Source organism: Pan troglodytes, chromosome 4 (genome assembly GCF_028858775.2).
Source record: "Pan troglodytes isolate AG18354 chromosome 4, NHGRI_mPanTro3-v2.0_pri, whole genome shotgun sequence".
In the NCBI taxonomy this organism is placed as follows: Eukaryota; Metazoa; Chordata; class Mammalia; order Primates; family Hominidae; genus Pan; species Pan troglodytes.
The window spans coordinates 36,794,652-36,815,297 of NC_072402.2; the positions used below are offsets into that span (position 1 = coordinate 36,794,652).

Genomic DNA, 20,646 nt, shown 5'->3' on the forward strand with positions numbered 1-20,646 from the left:
GGTGGGGCGAGACTACTTCTGCTTGATTCCTGGCACCAGGTTAGCTACCGGGTCAGCCACGGTGGGGTAGAACACCAAGTGGGCTCATGGGGTCCCTGATTCCAGGACTTGACTCTTGGATGGCATTTCTGAACCTGCCCTGGACTATAGGAGAAGCTACTGCCCTGAAGGTTGGTTGAAAGGTGAGTCCCAGGCCAGGCAACATTCACCACAAACTGACTTAAGAGCCCTTGGGCCTGAAGGGAACATCAGCAGCAGTCTGCCAGTACTCCCCCTGGGCTTGTTCCTCTGGGATGAGGTTCCTCTGCCACTGGGAAGGGGAGGGAAAAGTGGGAAGGACTCCACCTAGTGGTGTGAGTGCCAGCTCAGCTGCCATACAGTAGAACACCAGGTAGACTTCCAAGGTTTCTGATTCTAGTCCCTGGCTTCCAGAAAGGACCCATCAGGGACCTGGGGGAATTCTTCCCTCTGAAGGGAAGGGCACAGGCCTGGCTGGCTGGCTTTGCCACTTGCTGATTGTAGAGCCCTAGGGCCTTGAATGAACATAGGCGGTAGCCAGGGAGTGGTTATAGCAGGCCTTGGGGGAGACCCAGTGCTGTGCTGGCTTCAGGTCTGACTCAGCACAGTCCCAGTGGTGGTGGCCACAGGAGTGCTTGTGTCCCTCCACCCCCAGGTCTAGATGGCTCAGAACAGAGAGAGAAACTCTGTTGTTAAGGATAAAGTAAGGGAAGAGAACAAGAGTCTTTGCCTGGTAATCCAGTGAATTCTTTCACATCTTGACCAAGACCATCAAGGTGGTACCTTTATGAGTCTGCAACAACCACAGCAATATTGGGCTTGGGGTGTCCCCTAAAACAGATATAGCTTACATCACAACACCCGAGTCCTTTAGAATATGTGGAAAGCCTTCCCAAGAAGGACAGGTACAAACAAACCCAGACAGTGCAGATCACAGTAAATACCTAACTCTTCAATGCTCAGACACAGATGAACATCTACAAGTACACCAAGATGATCTAGGAAAACATGACATCACTAAATGAACTATTAATAAATAAGCCACCAGGAACCAATCCTATAGAAACAGAGATATGTGGCCAGGTGCAGTGGCACACTCCTGTAATACCAGAACTTTGGGAGGCCGAGGCAAGCAGATCAATTGAGGTCAGGAGTTCCAGACCAGCCTGGCCAACATGGCGAAACCCCATCTCTACTAAAAATACAAAAATTAGCCAGGCGTGGTGGTGGGTGCCTGTAATCCCAGGTACACAGGAGGCGGAGGCAGGAGAATCCCTTGAACCTGGGAGGTGGAAGTTGCAGTGAGTCGAGATGGCACCACTGCAAGACTCTGTCTCAACAAAAAAAAAAAAAAAGGGAGAGAGAGATATGTGACCTTTCAGACAGAGAATTCAAAGTAGCTTTTTTGGGGGGAAACTAAAAGAATTTCAAGATAACACAGAGGAGGAATTCAGATTTCTATCAGACAAACTTAATAAAGAGATTGAAATAAAAGAACCAAGCAGAAATTCCAGAGCTAAAAAACACAATTGGCATATTGAAGAATGAATGCATCAGAGGCTTTTAATGACAGAACTGATCAAGCAGAAGAAAGAAATAGTGAGCTTGAAGACAGACTATTTGAAAATACAGTCAAGAGGAAAAAAAAAAAGAGAAAACAATGAAGCGTGCCTGCAGGATTTAAAAAATAGCCTCGAAAGGGCAAATCTAAGAGTTATTGGCCTTAATGAGGAGGTAGAGAGAGAGATGGGGTAGAAAGTTTATTCAAAGGGATAATAACAGAGAACTTCCCAAACCTAGAGAAAGATACCAATATCCAAGTAAAAGAAGGTTATTATAGAACACCAAGAAGACTTAACTAAAGACTACAAGGCATTTAATAATCAAACTTCCAACAGTCAAAGATAAAGAAAAGATCCTAAAAGAAGTGAGAGAAAAGAAACAAATAACATACAATGGGGCTCCAATACATCTGGTAGCAGACTTTTCAGTAGAAGCCTTACAGGCCAGGAGAGAGCGGCATGACATAAAGTGCTGAAAGAAAAATCTTTTACCCTAGAATAGAATACCAGCAAAAATATCCTTTCAAACTTGAAGGAGAAAATAAAGACTTTCCCTGACAAAAGCTGAGGAATTTCATTAACACCAGACCTGCTCTACAAGAAATGCTAAAGGGAGTACTTCAATCAGAAAGAAAAGGACATTAATGAGCAATAAAAAAGTCATCTACCAAGCTGGGGCGTGATGGCTCACGCCTGTAATCCCAGCACTTTGGGAGGCTGAGGCGGGCAGATCACGAACGAGGTCAGGAGTTTGAGACAAGCCTTCCCAACATCGCGAAACCCCGTCTCTACTAAAAATACAAAAAAAAAAAAAAAAAAATAGCTGGGCATGGTGGTGGGCACCTGTAATCCAGCTACTCAGGAGGCTGAGGCAGGAGCATCATTTGAACCTGAGAGGAGGAGGTTGCAGTGAGCCAAGATCAAGCCACTGCACTGTAGCCTGTGCGACAGAGCAAGACTCTGTCTTTAAAAAAAAAAAAAAAAAAGTCATCTACCAGCACTTTCAGGGGACAGGATGGGTGGATCACTTGAGCCCAGTATTTCGAGACCAGCCTGGGCAACATGGCAAAACCCCATTTCTACGAAAAAATAAAGAGTGGTGGCATACACTTGTGGCCCCAGCTACTAGGGAGGTTGAGATGGGGGGACTGCTTGAGCCTGCACTCCACTGCATGCCACTGTACTCCAGCCTAGACAGAGTGAGACCCTGTCTCAAAAAAGAAAAATCATCTGAAAGTACAAAACTCACTGATAATAGTAAGTAAACAGAAAAACAGATTATAACACTGTAACGGTGGTGTGTAAGCTACTCTTATCTTAGAAAGATTAAATGATGAACCAGGCTGGGCGGTGGCTCACACCTACAATCCCAGCACTTTGGGAGGCTGCGGTGGGCAGATCATGAGGTCAGGAGATCAAGACTATCCTGGCTAACACGGTGAAACCCCATCTCTACTAAAAACACAAAAAAATCAGCTGGGCTTGGTGGCGGATGCCTGTAATCCCAACTACTCAGGAGGCTGAGGCAGAAGAATCGCTTGAACCCAGGAGGCGGAGGTTGTAGTGACCCGAGATTGCGCCACTGCACTCCAGCCTGGGCGACAGAGCGAGACTCCATCTCCAAAAAAAAAAGATTAAATGATGAACCAATCAAAAATAACGGTTAGACAACTTACAATAAGATATATAGAAACAACAACAACAAAAGAAACAACAAAAAGTTAAAAAGTGGGGAGACAAAGTTAAGACTAGAGTCTTTATTAGTGGTAAGTTATCAGCTTAAAATACTGGGTCATGAGATAGTATTTGCAAGCTTCATGGTAACCTCAAACCAAAAAACATAAAAAACATACAATGGATTCACAAAAAGAAAAAAATCAAGAAATTAAATAGTATCACCAGAAAAAATCACCTTCAATAAAAGACATGAAGAAAGAGAGAGGAGACCACAAAACAAACAGAAAACAACGAAATGGCAGGAATAAGGTACTTATCAATAACACTGAATGCAAATGGACTAAACTCTCCAATTGTTAGACACAGATGGACTGAATGGATTAAAAAACAAGACCCAATGATCTGTTACCTACAAGAAACACATTCACCTATGAAGACATACATGAAAAAGTTATTCCATGTCAATGGAAACAAAGCAGGAATAGCTATACTTAGACAAAATAGATTTCAAGACAACAACTAGAGACAAAGAAGGTCATTATATAGTGATAAAGGGGTCAATTTAGCAAGAGGGTATAGCAATTTTAAATATATATGCACCTAACACTGGAGCACCCAGACATATAAAGCAAATATTAGAGCTAAAGAGAGAGAGGCCTCAATACAGTAATACCTGGAGACTTCAACATCCCACTTTCAGCACAGGACAGATCTTCCAGACAGAAAACCAACAAAGAAACACTGGACTTAATTTGCATCATAGGTCAAACAGACCTAACAAAAACTTACAGAACATTTCATCCAACAGATACAGAATACATGTTCTTTTCCTTAGCATATCTATCACTCTCAAGGACAGGCCATGTTATGTCACAAAGCAAGCCTTAAAACATTAAAAAAAAAAAAAAAAAAAAAACACCTGACTATCAAGCATTTTCTCTGACCAAAATGAGATAAACTAGAAATCACTAACAAGAGGAATTATGGAAACTATACAAATACATGGAAATTAAACAATATGCTCCTGAATGACCAGTAGGTCAATGAAGAAATTAAGAAGGAAAATTTCTTAAAACAAATCATAATGGAAACACAACATACCAAAACCTATGGGATACAGCAAAAGCAGTACCAAGAGGGAAACTTATAGCTATAAGTGCCTATATCAAAAAGAAGAAAAGCCTGGGCATGGTGGCTCATGCCTGTAATCCCAGCACTTTGAGAGGCCGAGGCAGGCAGATCACCTGAGGTCGGGAGTTCAAGACCAGCCTGACCAACATGGAGAAACCCCATCTCTACTAAAAATACAAAAAATTAGCCGGGCGTGGTGGCACATGCCTGTAATCCCAGCTACTCGGGAGGCTGAGGCAGAAGAATCGCTTGAATCCAGGAGGCAGAGGTTGCAGTGAGCTGATATCTTGCCATTGCACTCCAGCCTGGGCAACAAGAGTGAAACTGTCTCAAAAAATAAATAAATAAATAAAAATAAAAATAAAAAAATAAAAATCACGACAATTGAACTCATTGAAATAGACAATTGAAACAGAGAGTAGAATGATGGTTACCAGAGTGTGGGAAGGGTAGGAAGGAAGTTGAGGGGGAGGTGGGGGCGGCTAATGGGTAAAAAAAAAAAAAAAAAAATAGAACGAATGAGACCCGGTATTTGATAGCATAACAGGGTGACAACAGTCAATAATAATTTAATAGTGTAATTGGATTGTTTGCAAAAAAAGGACAAATGCTTGAGGGGACGGATTCCCTATGTTTCATGATTTGATTATTATGCATTACATATCTGTATCAAAACATCTTATGTATTCCATAAATATATACACCTACTATGTACCCCCCAAAATTAAGTTAAAAATTAGCTGGGCATGGTGGTGCATGGCTGTAGTCCCAGTAACTCAGGAGCCTGAGATGGGAGGATCACTTGAGCCTAGGAGGTTGAGGCTGCAATGAGCCATGGTTGTGCCACTGTACTCCAGCCTGGGTGACGGAGGGATATTCTGTCTCAAAGTATAATAAAATATATTTATAATAAAGAAATAACTACAGACATGCCCAGCTATCTTAAATCACATTCATTTTTCCCTCCTTCCCAACCAAACAGGAATGGGCATTTTCAAATAACTTGACATTTTTCCAATCTTTCTCCCCACCCTCCACAGTCAAATAAATTGGCTTGTTAAAAAAATCAGCATATACAAATACCTACATACTCTTCTTAAGAAATATAAATCTGGATCCTTTGAAAATCACACTAATGAAATAAAAGTGAAGAATTATAGGCAGTTCTCAATTATTAAATATATTGTACCCTAAAGGCACATTTAACTTTATTTTTTACCATAGACAAGATTTTAAGTTATGGTTAGACTTTGCAAAGCTACCCCAAACCACAATAAACATGTAAAAGTGCAATGAAAGATATTAAAATACAACATCTTGCTAGAGTAAGTATGAAAATACTCATCAGAAATGCCAACATTAAAAAAAAAAGTAGGTATAATTAGAAAGAATTAATAGTTGGGTAAAATTTCTAGTGAAGTGTGAGGGGCTGTTAAAAGCACCTGGATAGCTCTTACTTCACATGCCAAAAAAAAAAAAAAAGAAAAATAATTAAAAATTAAAAAATACCTAACACAAGATCTATTTATTAAATAAACAATTGTTGAAGGAGATTTAAAGGTATTTTTAAGGGCTTCCAGAGGTTAATGCTTACCATTTCTTTAATAGTTATTTCAACTGGAATATTTGCAAATCAATTGTGATCAGGGTTGTCTGGGACGCTTACAAACAAAGTAAAGGTGAATACAGAAAAAAATAGAGAAGAGCTATCAATAAAATTGACAAGAAAAAATACTAGAATCACCGTTTTAACTGACTGTATCAAAAGGACCACCTGTCCTGTGATGTCAACGAATATAATAATGTATACACGAAGCAGCAACAAGGGACTTGGGAAAGTACGTACTAGGAGTTCCTATGGAGGGTACAGGAGGCTGAAGATCAACCCGTTAGATTTTTCTTGTTGTTTTGACATTGTTTTGGCTTGGAAATATTTTACCTGTACAGCACCAGCTTCCATTACAAACACGGTTTTTAGTACAAACAAGTTTGGGTTTAGGAGGAACCCAGCATCAGTATGAGTTGCTTCAGGAAAAAGTAGATGAGAAAGTATCACAATAGCAGCTGACATTTATGATGGTTTCTATATTAGATACCATGCTAGGCACTTCACGTACATTCTTTCATTCTTCCTAACAATCTTATGATGTAGGTATATAGTTATTATGCCATTTTAGAGATGAAGAACCACGGGCAGAAAGCTCAGTTACTACCAAGAGTTAAGCTAGTGGAAAATAGAAGTGAGGTATGAACCCCTGTAGCCTAACTCAAACTCTGGAACCACTGCCCCACATGGCCTCTACTCAAGGCCAGTCAATTCATCTTTCCTTAAGGGAAAGATCCCAATCTTGAGTCAAGGGAGACTGAAAATACGATGAAATTTAATACAAAAGGAAAACCTGAATAGAATAACTGGGGAATGGTGCAGTTAGACAAAATGAAAAGAGAAAAACATTACTCAATTTTGAAATTCCTTCCAGTTTTCAATTTTTAAACCCAAAAACATGCTGATACTTCAGATAAATACCTGTTCCTCCATTCATCTCCTTTAAGATAATTTCTACCAAGAAATAGAACAGTCTTACTTCAAGTTATGGGTCTCATAAGGCTCAATGCAGAGTAAAACCTGCTCAAGAGCCAACTCCAAGGCTATACAGGGAGCCAGTGACTTGATAACATACTGTTTACAAAAGCAAGCATCTAGGCAGCTTCACTATGAGCTGGCATATCATTTCCTTTTGGCAAACTAATGTTATTCATTCCCATGAAATTTTCAAGTGTAAATACTGCTACTCTAAAATTAATTCACAAGGGCAGGCACGGTGGCTCACACCTGTAATCCCAGCACTTTGGGAGGCCAATGCGGGAGGACTGCTTGAGCTCAGGAGTTTGAGACCAGCCTGGCCAATATGGCAAAACTCCATTTCTACTAAAAACACAAAATAACAATAATGAAGTTAATTCACACCGTTTTTCTTAGTCCTTCATTTCTTTAATTCTACTTTTCATAAACTTTTCATTAGCAACCCCACTACCAAAATTCACATCACCTAACAAGAGGGAAAAAAAAGGGCAGGCACAGTGGCTCATGCCTGCAGTCTCAGAACTTTGGGAGGGCAAGGCGGGAGGATAAGTTGAACTCAGGAGTTTGAGACCAGCCTAGGTGACACAGTGAGACCTCTTCTCTACAAAATAAAAATTAAAAAGTCAGCCAGACGTGGTGGTACACACCTGTAGTTCCAGCTACTCCAGAGACTGAGGCAGGAGGATCACTAGAGCCCAGGAGATCAAGGCTACATACAGTGAGCCATGACGGCACCACTGCATTCCAGCCTGCGCTGACAGAACAAGACCCTCTCTTAAACATAAAGAAGTAGGATTTCTAAACCGAAAATAAAGTAAGAAATTAACATCCTTAACTGTCCTCCCTTCTGGACTAGTCAGAAAAATTGTTAGTAAGAAACTTTTTTTTTTTCCTATATGGGACTGAGGTGAGGTAATTATTTACTATAATTATAAGAAGGAGGCCGGCGCGGTGGCTCAAGCTTGTAATCCCAGCACTTTGGGAGGCTGAGGCGGGTGGATCACCTGAGGTCAGGAGTTTGAGATCAGCCTGGCCAACATGGTGAAACCCCATCTCTACTAAAAATACAAAAAACTTAGCTGGGTGTGGTAGCACGCACCTGTAACCCCAGCTACTGGGGAGGCTGAGGCAGGAGAATTGCTTGCACCTGGGAGGCAGAGGCTGCAGTGAGCCGAGATCGTGCCACTGCACTCCAGCCTGGGTGACAGAGGGAGACTCTGTCTCAAAAAAAAAGGGAGGAAAGTACAAGACTAAATTCAATGTTATGGACTATTTAAAACGGAAATAAGGCCAGGAGTTCGAGACCAGCCTGGCCAACTTGGTGAAATCCCGTCTCTACTAAAAATACAAAAGTTAAAAGGCCAGATGCGGTGGCTCACACCTGTAATCCCAGCACTTTGGGAGGCCGAGGTGGGCGGATCATGAGGTCAGGAGTTTGAGACCAGCCAGGCCAATATGGTGAAACCCCATCTCTACTAAAAATACAAAAATTAGCCAACTGTGGTGGTGTGTACCTGTAGTCCCAGCTACTCAGGAGGCAGAGGCAGAAGAAACACCTGAACCTGGGAGGTGGAGGTTGCAGTGAGCCAAGATTCTGCCACTGCACTCCAGCCTGAGCAGCAGAACGAGACTCTGTCTCAAAATAAAATAAAATAAAATAAAATATAAAATAAAATACAAAAATACAAAAGTTACCCAGGCATGGTGGCGGGTGCCTGTAATCCCAGCTACTTGGGAGGCTGAGGCAGGAGAACTGCTTGAACCTGGGAGGTGGAAGTTGCAGTGAGCAGAGATTGTGCCACTATACTCCATCCTGGGCAACAGAGCAAGACTCCGCCTCAAAAAATAAATAAATAAATAAATAAAATAAAAAGGAAATAAAAGTGATAGCAGGGGCCGGGCAAGCTGGCTCACGTTTATAATCCCAATATTTTAGGAGACTGAGGCAGGCAGATGGCTTGAGCTCAGGAGACTGAGACCCGCATGGGCAACATGGTGAAACCCTGTTTCAACAACAACAAAAAAATACAAAAAATTAGCCAGGTGTGGTGGCACCTGCCTGTAGTCCCAACTACTTGAGACTACAAGGTTGAAGTGGGAGAATCACTTGAACCCGAGAGGTGGAGGTTGCAGTGAACCGAGATCACGCCACCACACTCCAGCCTGGGTGACAGAGTGAGACTCCATCTCAAAAAATAAAAAGGAAAAATAAAGCAGCCTCCTTTGGGATTGCATCATTCTCTAATCCCAAACAAAAAAAGGTAATTACAGTATATGTATATAATTAAGATTTTCCAAAAACATCATCAGCTAAGCACTATTGCTTTTGTCCACTGTTGAGACACTGAGCATATATTTCAATTGGACAACATTTAAATTTATCACTTATCCTCACTCTCTTTCTACAGGGATGCAGACAGTCCAGTGGTTAACAAGGCAGGCTTGGATTTGAATCCGGTTCTTTCATACAATAGATACGTTATGTAGGCAAATTTACCAATTCTCTACCTCTGCTGCAAAATCCTTATCTCTTAGGTAGATACAAATATTAATCAAAGTTTAGATTTATCAAGTGTTTACTAGATGCCAGGCACTGTTCTGAGTGCTTTATAGCATACTTTTTTTTTTTTTGAGATGGTGTCTTGCTCTGTCGCCCAGGCTAGAGTGCAGTGCCGCAATCTTGGCTCACTGCAACCTCTACCTCCCAGGTTCAAGTGATTCTCCTGCCTCAGCCTCCCAAGTTAGCTGGGATTACAGGTGTCCAACACCACACCCAGCTAATTTTCGCATTTTTAGTAGAGACAGGGTTTTACCATGTTGGCCAGGCTAGTCTCAAACTCTTGACCTCATGATCCGCCTGCCTCGGCCTCCCAAAGTGCTGGGATTACAGGCGTGAGATACTGTGCCCGGCCAACATACCTATTTTTAAATCACTCTATGAGGCAGCAGTATTAATCTCTCTACAGATGAAGAAGCTAAGGCACTGCATCAGGTAACTTGCCCAGAATCACAGATATTAACAAGGAGAAGTCAGGTCTCAAACTCGCTTGCATCCTACCTCTTACTGTCTAATCTACGTGTTAACTGAGATAATGTACACAAAGATCTCTGTAAAGTGCTTGGCCTACAGTAAGCATTCAATAAAGGTTAACTAACTATTGCAGTTATTGAAAACTTGTTATATACATCCTTATACACACTCCAGTTATGGTCCCATAGGTGTGGACAGAAACTCATCTAGATAGGACGGCAAGGAGAAAGATAGGCCTAGAGAAATAATTTTAATAAGTAAGCATTCACTTTGCAAGTATAACTTTCAGTTATCAAAAACTGATCGGAAAAGCAGTTTTAATACTAAAAACCACAGGGAGAAGTGAAAAAAGAACAGAAAATTTGAAGTATAAGTAATGAATGATTTAAGGATGTAAGGATAAACACACACAAAACGAAACACTACTGCCATATTCAAATGCCCTCTGTACTTCAAAGTGAATTTAGGCTTTCTCAAAGCCTAAAAACACTAGCAATATTAAAAGTGCTGTGATTTCAACAGTCATCTTACTGCAAGGAGATCGAAACCTGAATACAGGCCGGGTGCAGTGGCTCACACCTGTAATCCCAGAACTTTGGGAGGCTGAGGCAGATGGATACCTGACTTTAGGAGTTCAAGACCAGCCTGGCCAACACAGTGAAAACCCGTCTCTATTAAAAATACAAAAATTAGCTGGGTATGGTGGCAGATGCCTGTAATCCCAGCTACCCAGGAGACTGAGGCAGAATAATCATTTGAACCTGGGAGGCGGAGGTTGCAGTGAGCCAAAGTCATGCCACTGCACTCCAGTCTGGGCAACAGAGTGAGGCCTCATCTCAAAAAAAGAAAAAAAACCAAGTTGCTCAGGTCCCAACCCTTGCCACACTGTGCCTGTCAACTACTGTGGGTCCTTTAAAAAGAGGCCATACTTACCTCACTTTATAAACTAAAAACTAAGGCCCAAAAAGGCTAGTCAACAGCCTAAGGTCAAACAACTCGTATTACAATCAGGACAAAAATACAGATTTTTCCCGAGCCATATCCATTTAATTTTTTTTTTTCCATGAAGCACTCAAGACAGTGTAGTGGGATGCTTCTGAAAAAGCACCCTGCTTCAACTACCTCCAAGCACCAGGATGACTTCATGACCAATTTTATTTAAAATTTCTTCCCAAAGAAACAGTGTTCATCACTGCATTTTCCCAGTGCCTATACTACTATTTGTTGAATAAACTAAGACCCTAGCCACTACCCTCAAACCTGAAAGTTACAAATAAAACTCCAAATCATTAAAGTAACTTCATACATTTATCCTTAAAAATCCTCCTCTGTGAAATGTCTAACCCATCAGCCCCATTATTTCACAGCCCATTTTATAGAACCTTCGCTACAGTCTGAAAAAGAGTCTACTATATAGAATTGTAATTATATTTAATTTAAAATTCAAGGACAAACATAAAGGACAATCCCCCACATTCAGGAAAACAACTCAAAATTTTCTGGCCTTTTGCTGGATAAATTCTTCTCTGCCCCTATGCAGTTTAATAACTTAGATATGCTGTGTTAAGGCTACTTGGTATTATCAAGTCCCCTAAAAGAAGCCTGAAAAACCAAATGAACTTCACCATCTCTACCAAAAAAAAAAAAAAAACAAATAGTTACAAGAACTATTATTTAGTTTTCAGTGCCTATGTCTCTTACCCTTGGAACTTAATTTCTCTTACCAACAACTGAGTGAATCAGGCAGATTCAGAGGAAGCAGGTCCTGGCCTTTCAGAGAGTGAAAAGAGCCACAGGAAACTTCTCGTTACCAAAAAAAAAAAAAAAAAAAAAAAATAGGCACACATACATTTAACCATCAATGGAGCAACAGAGGGCTCATCTTGTGCTTTCAAGACCTACTGTCAAAAATATTTTACGGTTAATGAAATGTCAAATGAAGCAGCAATGGAGAAGGTTAACAGATCGATTAAAATTACATGTGAGAATCTGCAAAGATAAGATGGCTAATTCAAATATAGCAGCTGCTATGTTTGACAAACCAATTTTCCCACCCATCTTCTCCCTTCTCTCCCCATCTCTCTCAGACACACATACACACTCCCTTATAATAATATCACTGAAGTGTTGTCTAAGTTAACCTCATTTTAGCAAGGAGGAAACATCCCCAGACTTCATGTCTATGAAGTATCTGGGCCAGGCGTGGTGGCTCATGCTTGTAATCCCAGCACTGTGGGAGGCCGAAGCAGGTGGATCACCTGAGGTCAGGAGTTCGAGACCAGCCTGGCCAACATGGTGAAACCCCATCTCTACTAAAAATACAAAAGTTAGCTGGGTGTGGTGGCACATGCTTGTAATCCCAGTTACTCAGGAGGCTGGGGCAGGAGAATCGCTAGAAGCCGGGCAGTGGAGGCTGCAGTGAGCCGAGATCACACCACTGCACTCCAGCCTGGGTGACAGAGCAAGCCTGTCTCAAAAAAAAAAAAAAAAAAAAAAAAAGGAAAAACAGAAAAAAGAAAGAAATCTCTGGTGGACTGGGCATCTTGTGATGTTAAGTGGCAAGCAGAGAAACCATTACACAAATTAATTACCAAGAAGGGTGACATCCTGCTACCAGGCTCCATGTTTTTGTTTTATAGAAGCCCTAAACTAGAAGCATATATCCATTTTTCTATACTTACATCTTTTTCAGTGATGCAAAAAACTGTCTAAAAGTACATTTGGGTACAGGATTGAAGAAAATGATTAGCATCAAAATATTGTAAATGTTTCCAACTTTCAAGTCTTTCATCAATACTTTAAGAATCCCACAAATTCACTTAGTTTCATTATTCTTTAACTGTATTTTACAGTAAAAGAGCAGTTTGCAATATTTTCATGGGAGTATAACATGGTTAGACAAGGCATCAAGCTACAATGTTGACATATCCTCTGTCTTGAAAGTCTACAGCTCCCATATGTCCTCAACATGTAATATCCTATTTTTCAATACTTCCAGTCAATGCAGTCAAGAACTGCCAGACAGAACAGCTCTCTTCATTGGAATCATATTATATCCTTCCCTATAAATAGCAGCCTGCTTCCACCATTTATTTATATGTAATCATGGGTCATGGCTTGCTGGCCCAGTGAAAGACAGGTGGCGTCCCAAGACTCCTAAAGTACCGTCATTTCTCTAATGTATATAGTTGGGGTTTCAGCAGGGCTTGAGTTTTAAAACTAATCTTAAGTTTTCAAGAAAATTAGAAAAGTTATTTTCTAAGGACCCAAAGGTATCCTTGGGAGGACACCTGTTAAACAAAACTTCCTCCTAGAGCTCCTTGCCCCTTGCCCCTTCAGTTAAATAACCTCAGAAGTCAGGAGCTGTTTTCCAGCTTAGCCATTAAGATACAAAAACAAAACAAACAAAAAACTTCCCCACGATTGGGCACTCTTCTCTAACATAAACCTATCCTTGCACCACTAGGCAACACCTTTCTCTAAAACACAACATTCAGACTGCCCTACCTCATGCTTGTCATAATTAATTCGAAATGAGTTATCCTAAATCAAAAGCAGTTATTGAGTGTTTGCATGCACGTGTAATCCCAGCTACTTGGGAGGCTGAAGCAAAAGAATTGTTTGAACTTGGAAGGCAGAGGTTGCAGTGAGCTGAGATACTGCCATTGTACTCCAGCCTGGGCAACAGAGTGAGACACTGTCTTTAAAAAAAAAAAAAAAAGTCATTATTGAACTGACTGCATTTTAAAATAATACCACTCCCCAATTCTCAAGAGTAGAGATTGACATCCTTTCTCTTTAAGGAAGGAATACAGTCCCTTGGATTAAGAACCCCAACAGGCCACAGGCATGGCAGAAAAGGCACACGTTTGGATTAAGACAAATCTAGGCTTTCATCGGAGCTTGGTTACTCAGCTGTTTAGCCTTGGTGAAGTCCACAGGACCTCTTTAAGTCTCATTTTCTGCCTCAGTAAAATAGGTATAAAACACCCACTGATCTCAGCAGATAGTGAATAAATATTAGTTACAGTCCCCACAAAAAGGGCTGAATGGAAAACCAGATAATCCTTGTTACATGAAAAAAGGGAAAATAACACTTCCTGGAAGCCTCTTTAGTAAGTGCCAGGCACTTTGTTAGGCCCTTTCTCATACTGTCTTACTCAAATCTTAAGACATCCTTTATTTCCCCCACTTTCCTTTTTAAAAGAGGTTAAATAACTAAGCAGGTCATCAGAAGTGGTTAGTCCTATTTTCAACCTAGGTGTTTCTGACTCCACTCATTCAACAGGCTATTTATTATGTGGCTTACACGGATAATTTTGAAAACACATGCTACTTCCAAACCGTGTTTTCAACAGAAGAGAAGTTAGAATTGAGCACATCTTTATAAACATAATAAATTCCAAAATGAACACTGATGATTAGATCTTAATCAAGCCTACCATCATAATTAAGGTTTACTATCTAAAGCACCACAGTTAATCATCTTGAGAATAGCTGTCCTTATACAGAAACCATTATTTATAAAATCCAGGTCAAACCTAAGCTGCAGTATGGGCCACCAACGCACATACACTAATACAAACCTCAGCTCTGACCAACAAACAAGGCTACTGCTGAAAACTGTTCAAAGAGGTCTTGGTGGCACCTGCATTAATTTAAGGACTGATTCAGTGTCTACTGTATAAATACTGCTTCCAATAGTAAACTCTTGTAAAAGTCCAAATTCAAACATACCAGTAACAAATTTCACCTTTCACTTGGATTTAGCCCCTAAAAAGTATAATGTACATTATAGCATAAACATAACTTTTAAATGCACTGTGAAACCAAAACATTCCTGTGACTCACATTATTGCCTTTCTCTCTAAAATGCACACATGCCCACAGATATAAAACTCGGCAGGACGCCCCATTAAAATCCATCCATAGCCCCTCTTACAGGGAATTCACCATCCCCAGGTAAAAACCTCTTACTGAGGAATTTATTTATGTTTTAAGAAATTTTCCTTTGAAGTACTAGAAGAAAATTTCTCGTTTTAAAAACACTGTCCTTTGAGGAATTTACACTTATCAATTTATAAAAATTTTACTTACAACTTCACATTAAAAGGACACATCTTCTAAGTCCTTTAAATTCTTGCAATAGTAAGAATAAATTAATTTTAAAAACTTCTCTAGTTTCCTTTATCCACTAATTAAGAGTGCTCACAAGATGTGTGGTCCTGAACTAGGGGTGGCAAAGAAGAGAGTTCCAAGGTATTGTCAAAGCCAAGGATCTTGAAAAGCTTACAATCTAGTTGTACAGTCTGTTCTATTAAAAACAAACAAAAAAAAGTTCAACAATTTACTAACCATTTTGAACAAAAACAGGTGATTTTAAGTTGAAACCTTTAAATGGACAGGGAAAGGAATACTGTAGGAAAAAAGACCAAAAAATAGATTCATAGAAATTAAAGAAGGAAAAGGACTAAGTATTGTAAGTGACCAAAGGACTAAGCATTCTAACTAACATATCCTCAAAAGTAACATATCCTCAAGAATGTATTTGATTTATCAGATAAACCTAGCTTGAAAAGCTATAGCCAATTCCACAAACTAAGTCAATAGAATAACACAAACATGGCACAACTTCTATAAAAATGTTACCTTAAAAAATGTTACTGCAAACTATTAAGAAAGCAAAGTTAAATTTAATTAGCTTAAGACAAATACATGGCTAGCATCCTATACACTTTCATTATCATGCCCATGGCAGACATCACCAATCAATCACACCACACTTCCCTCCCTCCCCCAATATAATCTAAAGACACAATCTTCCGGCAGAAGTCAAGATAGGCATTATTACTGAAACTATTTGTTGTCCTTGATGGCTATTTTTCAAATATTGAAGTTGCCGGGTGCAGTGGTTCACGCCTGTAATCCTAGCACTTTGGGAGGCCGAGGCAGTTAGATCACCTGAGGTCAGGAGTTCAAGACCAGCCTGGCCAACATTGGGAAACCCTGTCACTACAAAAATACAAAAATTAGCCAGGCGTGGTAGCGGCGACTGTAATCACAGCTACTTGGGAGGCTGAGCAAGGAGAACTGCTTGAACCCGGGAGGTGGAGGTTGCAGTGAGCTGAGATTGCACCAGTACAGTCCAGCCTGGGCAACAGTGCAAAACTCTGTTTGGAGGGAGTGGGGGGAGGCTGGGTGCGGTGGCTCACGCCTGTAATTCTAGCACTTTGGGAAGCTGAGGCAGGCGGATCACCAGGTCAGGAGTTCGAGACCAGCTTGGCCAACATGGTAAAACCCCATCTCTATTTAAAATACAAAAATTAGCCGGACAAGGTGGCACACGCCTATAATCCCAGCTACTCAGGAGGCTGAGGGAGGAGAATCACTGGAACCCGGGAGGCAGAGGTTGCAGTGAGCCAAGATCGCGCCACTACACTTCAGCCTGGGCGACAGAGCGAGACTCCATCTCAAAAAAAAAAAAGAAAGAAAAAAAGTATAATTTTCTGTTAAAGAAAATAAATCATTATGGTCAAGAGAACCTTAATTAGGAACACATTTTTTAAAAAATGTAATCCCCTTTTTAAAGAGTTCTAGAAAATTATATTTTTTGAGAGCTTATTTTTGACCCATTTGAATTAAAAAACCGGAGATAGTCGCTTTTTCTCTTTTTCTTTTTTTTTTTTTTTTTCTTTTTTGAGACGGAGTCTCGCTCTGTCGCCCAGGCTCGAGTGCACTGGCATGATCTCAGCTCACTGCAAGCTACGCCTCCTGGGTTCACGCCATTCTCCTGCCTCAGCCTCCCCAGTAGCTAGGACTACAGGTGCCCGCCACCACACCCGGCTAATTTTTTCTTTTGTATTTTTAGTAGAGACGGGGTTTCACCGTGTTAGCCAGGATGGTCTCGATCTGCTGACCTCGTCATCCGCCCGCCTGGGCCTCCCAAAGTGCTGGGATTACAGGCATGAGCCACCGCGACCGGCCTGACAGTCGCTTTTTCTGAGTATCCAAAAAGTTACAATCAGACAGGCCCATTCATTAAGGGATTTTTAAGAATATGTATTTTAAAAAATATATCTGTAAATCTAATAAGAGAAAGAAGCACTAACGGTTCTTGCAGTTTAAGAGAAATACAGGTCAATATAAACCAAACACTTCTGAGAATATATGTAGTCACTTAAGATTTGTCACTTCCTTCAAAATAATTTAAGGTAGACTCCCGAAGTGAGGTGATAAAAAAGGGAAATAAAAACAGATCCCTGGAACTCTAGGATCATGTTATAGTGGGTGACATTTAGCATACAGTAAACCAACAGGAAGCAGTGAAAATCTGGATTCGGGAAGTTGTAAGAGAGTACTATGGTATAAGTGAGAAACAAACATTTCTTAAATACTCAAATCTAATAAAGAAAAATATCTAATATTCTACGAAAAAAACATGAGGCTCTAGGCTCCCTAGTCTAACAACAAGGTTCAACTATTATATATACATAAGAAGATAACAACACAATCTTAGGAATATAAACACCATTAAAAGGGGCATTTCAGGCCGGGCACAGTGGCTCACGCCTGTAATCCCAGCACTTTGGGAGGCCGAGGCGGGCGGATCACGAGGTCAGGAGATCGAGACCATACTGGCCAAGATGGTGAAACCCCGTCTCTACTAAAAATACAAAAAGTAGCCAGGCTAACGTGTTAGCCGGGCGTGGTGGCGCGCACCTGTAGTCCCAGCTACTCAGGAGTCTGAGGCAGGAGAATCGCTTGAACCCGGGAGGGGGAGGCTGCAATGAGCCCAGATGGTGCCACTGTACTCCAGCCTGGGAGACGGAGCAAAACTGCTTCCAAAAAAAAAAAAAAGAAGGCGCGGAGGGCGGGGGTGCATTTCTCCACCAATCTCAATTGCCTCAATTGCATTAATAGTAAAAACAGTAACTTGCTTTGAGAAACTACGTGTAGTAGTATCCATTAGGGAAAACTAGGTCTATTTTAAAAGACTTTTTTAGTAAAGTTCCTTCAGCAGAAGCTAGTGAGCAAGCATGAATTACACATTTCCTACACATTCTAGAGCCCCATATGTATATCCATCCAGACCCTTTCTTCCACTTTTTTTTGTTATTTTAAGGATTAGTTTGAAAAGGCTTTTGTACTTCTACAGTAAGTACAAAAATACAACGAACATTCCTGCCCAGAATCTTTATTTCTCCCTAAAACAGGAGTGAAACCTGAGCCATCTGTAAAGACCTGAGGTAGTCCAAAAAAAAAAGAAACAAAACACTTCTAAAAAACCTGTTAAAAACAAATTTGCATCCGATAGTCACTAGGTGCTTTTTCACTTAGGTCACTCGTTTAATAATGAATTTAAAATTTGCGTAGGTTTCCACACTGCACAAAGAAGAATCAAAACAGATCAACTTTGCTCCGTAAGACAAACTATTTTAAATAAAGGTGACAAGGACAAAGAAGAGTTGACATCTGGGCAGTTATTGCTGGAAGAGCTTTAGGGGTAGAAAAATGCTCATGTAGCCTATGCTTACAGAACACTTTTCTTAGTGGCTTTAATTGCGCATTACCAGTACTGAGTAGTACACAGAGCGCACTTACTACTTTTGATAAACGGGGGAGGAAATAAAGACGAAGGTCCTTCAGAGAGTCAATTAAGCAGCCACCGAGAGGGATGAAGGGCAAGGTAGATCAGGAACCCCTCTTGGTTTCCGCTTGTCCAGAAAAACAACCGTCCTACTGCGCACACCCGAGACCGAGGCTCCAGCCTTTGGTTTGGCCAGTAAACCAAAAGCGACCAGTAGAGCCCAGACTAGGAGCTCACTCACTCACCTCCTGGATGCGCTTCCTGGCCCGCTGAAGCACTTCTTCGTAGCCCTTCTGCCGCAGCTCGCTGAGGCTTTCGTAATACTCCTCGGGATCATCGGTCTCGGTGAAGAGCACCTGGGAGAGGATCTTCCAGCCGCAGGTGTCCAGGCCGTGGCCCAGGTAGACCTGGAGCTGGTAACACAGAGTGTCGATTTCCTGCTCGGTCATCTCGGGGGCGCCCCCAAACAGCACAGTCCACATGCCCGAAGGTTCCTCGGGGAACACCGGCAGGCACGGCTCCAACTGCGAGTTCACCGAGCACAGCTGCTGGTGCACGGCGCGCAGGTCCTGGAAAGAAAACAGTCCGGCCCAGCTGCACTCTTCGGCCGGAGACTCCAGCTCGGTGGCGGGCGGCGGCTGCTCCGCGTCCGAGAGCGCCAGAGGTGCCTCGTCCTCCTTCACCATTTCCAGCACCTCTATGTCCTCGGAGACCGTCCCAGAGGCGCTCACTATCCGTACAGAGGACACCTGGGCCTCTCTGGGCGCCGGCCGGGCTGCTGCAGCAGCTGCCCCCGCCGCATCGTCGGCTTCAGATGTTTTCTGACCCGGGATGGGTATGGCCCGCACTGGGCTCCTAAGACGACTCTCCGCCCCTTTGCTGCCAGGACTCCGCAGCCGCGGGTCCCCCAGAAGGCTGCGAGTGCTCCGAGGAGAGCCGCCCTCCGCCCAGGCCGAGCTCCGCCGGGGCCCGGGGCTCCTTACCAGAGTTGCAGAGGCAGTGGCCTCGGGCCGACCCCTGCCCGCCGGGCTGCCGGGCCCGCGGCTCCCGTCGGACGCAGCTCCGCCGGCCTCGGCGGCCCCTCGCGCCCCCGCTTGCTCCCGGGAGCCGCTCCTCTGCCGCTGGGCCGTCCGGTTGTGGCAGGTTATGGCAAACTTGCCCTCAATCTCGTTCCAGGCCACAATAAAGACGAATTTGTGCTTCTCGCGCTCGTCGAACACATGGGGCCGCACAGCCACCCAGTCCGACTCGAGCGTCTCCTCCAGCGCGAACGACATGGTGGCTCCGGCTTCTCGCCGCGGGGAAGGGCCGCCGGCCCGGCCCGCCCGAGGACTCCCCGCTGGCTGCGCCGCGCCCCCCGCTCACCCTCGCCGGGCGCCTTCAGCCATCTTAGTGCGCCGGCCGGCTCTCCCGGCTCGTTCGCCTGTCCCTCCGCGCCCCGACCGCCGAGCTCCTTTGTGGCGCGGATCGAGAGAAGGACAATAAGCGTCCCGGGAGCAGGTAGTTCACATGGTCACCTGCGGCCGGATCTGTTTACAAGCTCGGCGCTGCCGCAGCGCCTCGCGGCCGCCCGCCGCCCCCCGCGCGAGGCCGTGGAGCTGCGTCTGCGGCGCTCCGGTGGTGAGGCGCGGGTCCCGCGGGGTCAGGCAGGCGCTGTATGCGTCCCGGTCGCTCGCCCAGGTCAAGATCCCCGCCCCCGCCCCTGGTGCTGCTGCAGAAAGCCCGGAGCCGGCCTGACTGATGAACCCGTCTCCTAAACTCTGCGCCTCAGCATCGCCACAATGTTGCCATTCGACTGCTGACGTCGGCGGCTCCACGAGGGACGTAAACATGGGCACGTGCCGCACGCTGGTGACGCGGCGGCGGCGGCGCGCGCACCCCGCCCGCGCGCGCCGGCGCCTCCTCTCGGCGTCCCCTGAGCCAGCCCGCGAGCGGCCGCGCTCCCGACTCGCCTTCTTTCCGCGCTGCCTCCAGTTACCCGGGGCTGGAGCCCGCTGTCGGCGGGTTGCCGGCTCTGAGGGCGATGAGAGTGGCAGGTGTACCCTGCTGCACAGGT

At 43.3% G+C, this 20,646-nt stretch overlaps 1 protein-coding gene across 2 annotated transcripts in view; it reads right to left on the reverse strand.

Annotated features, from left to right (window-relative positions):
* The window catches only part of JMY (junction mediating and regulatory protein, p53 cofactor), a 94,413-nt gene extending 74,025 nt beyond the window's left edge, over positions 1–20,388 (reverse strand). The window contains exon 1 of one of the 2 annotated variants that reach the window (XM_517685.9): positions 18,836–20,388. In XM_517685.9, the coding sequence (XP_517685.5) occupies positions 18,836–19,867 (1,032 nt within the window). In that variant the 5' untranslated portion in view covers positions 19,868–20,388. The remainder of the gene's footprint in view (positions 1–18,835) is intronic. The other variant, XM_063811136.1, reaches the window with a different exon arrangement.
* Positions 20,389–20,646: the final 258 nt, after the last annotated feature.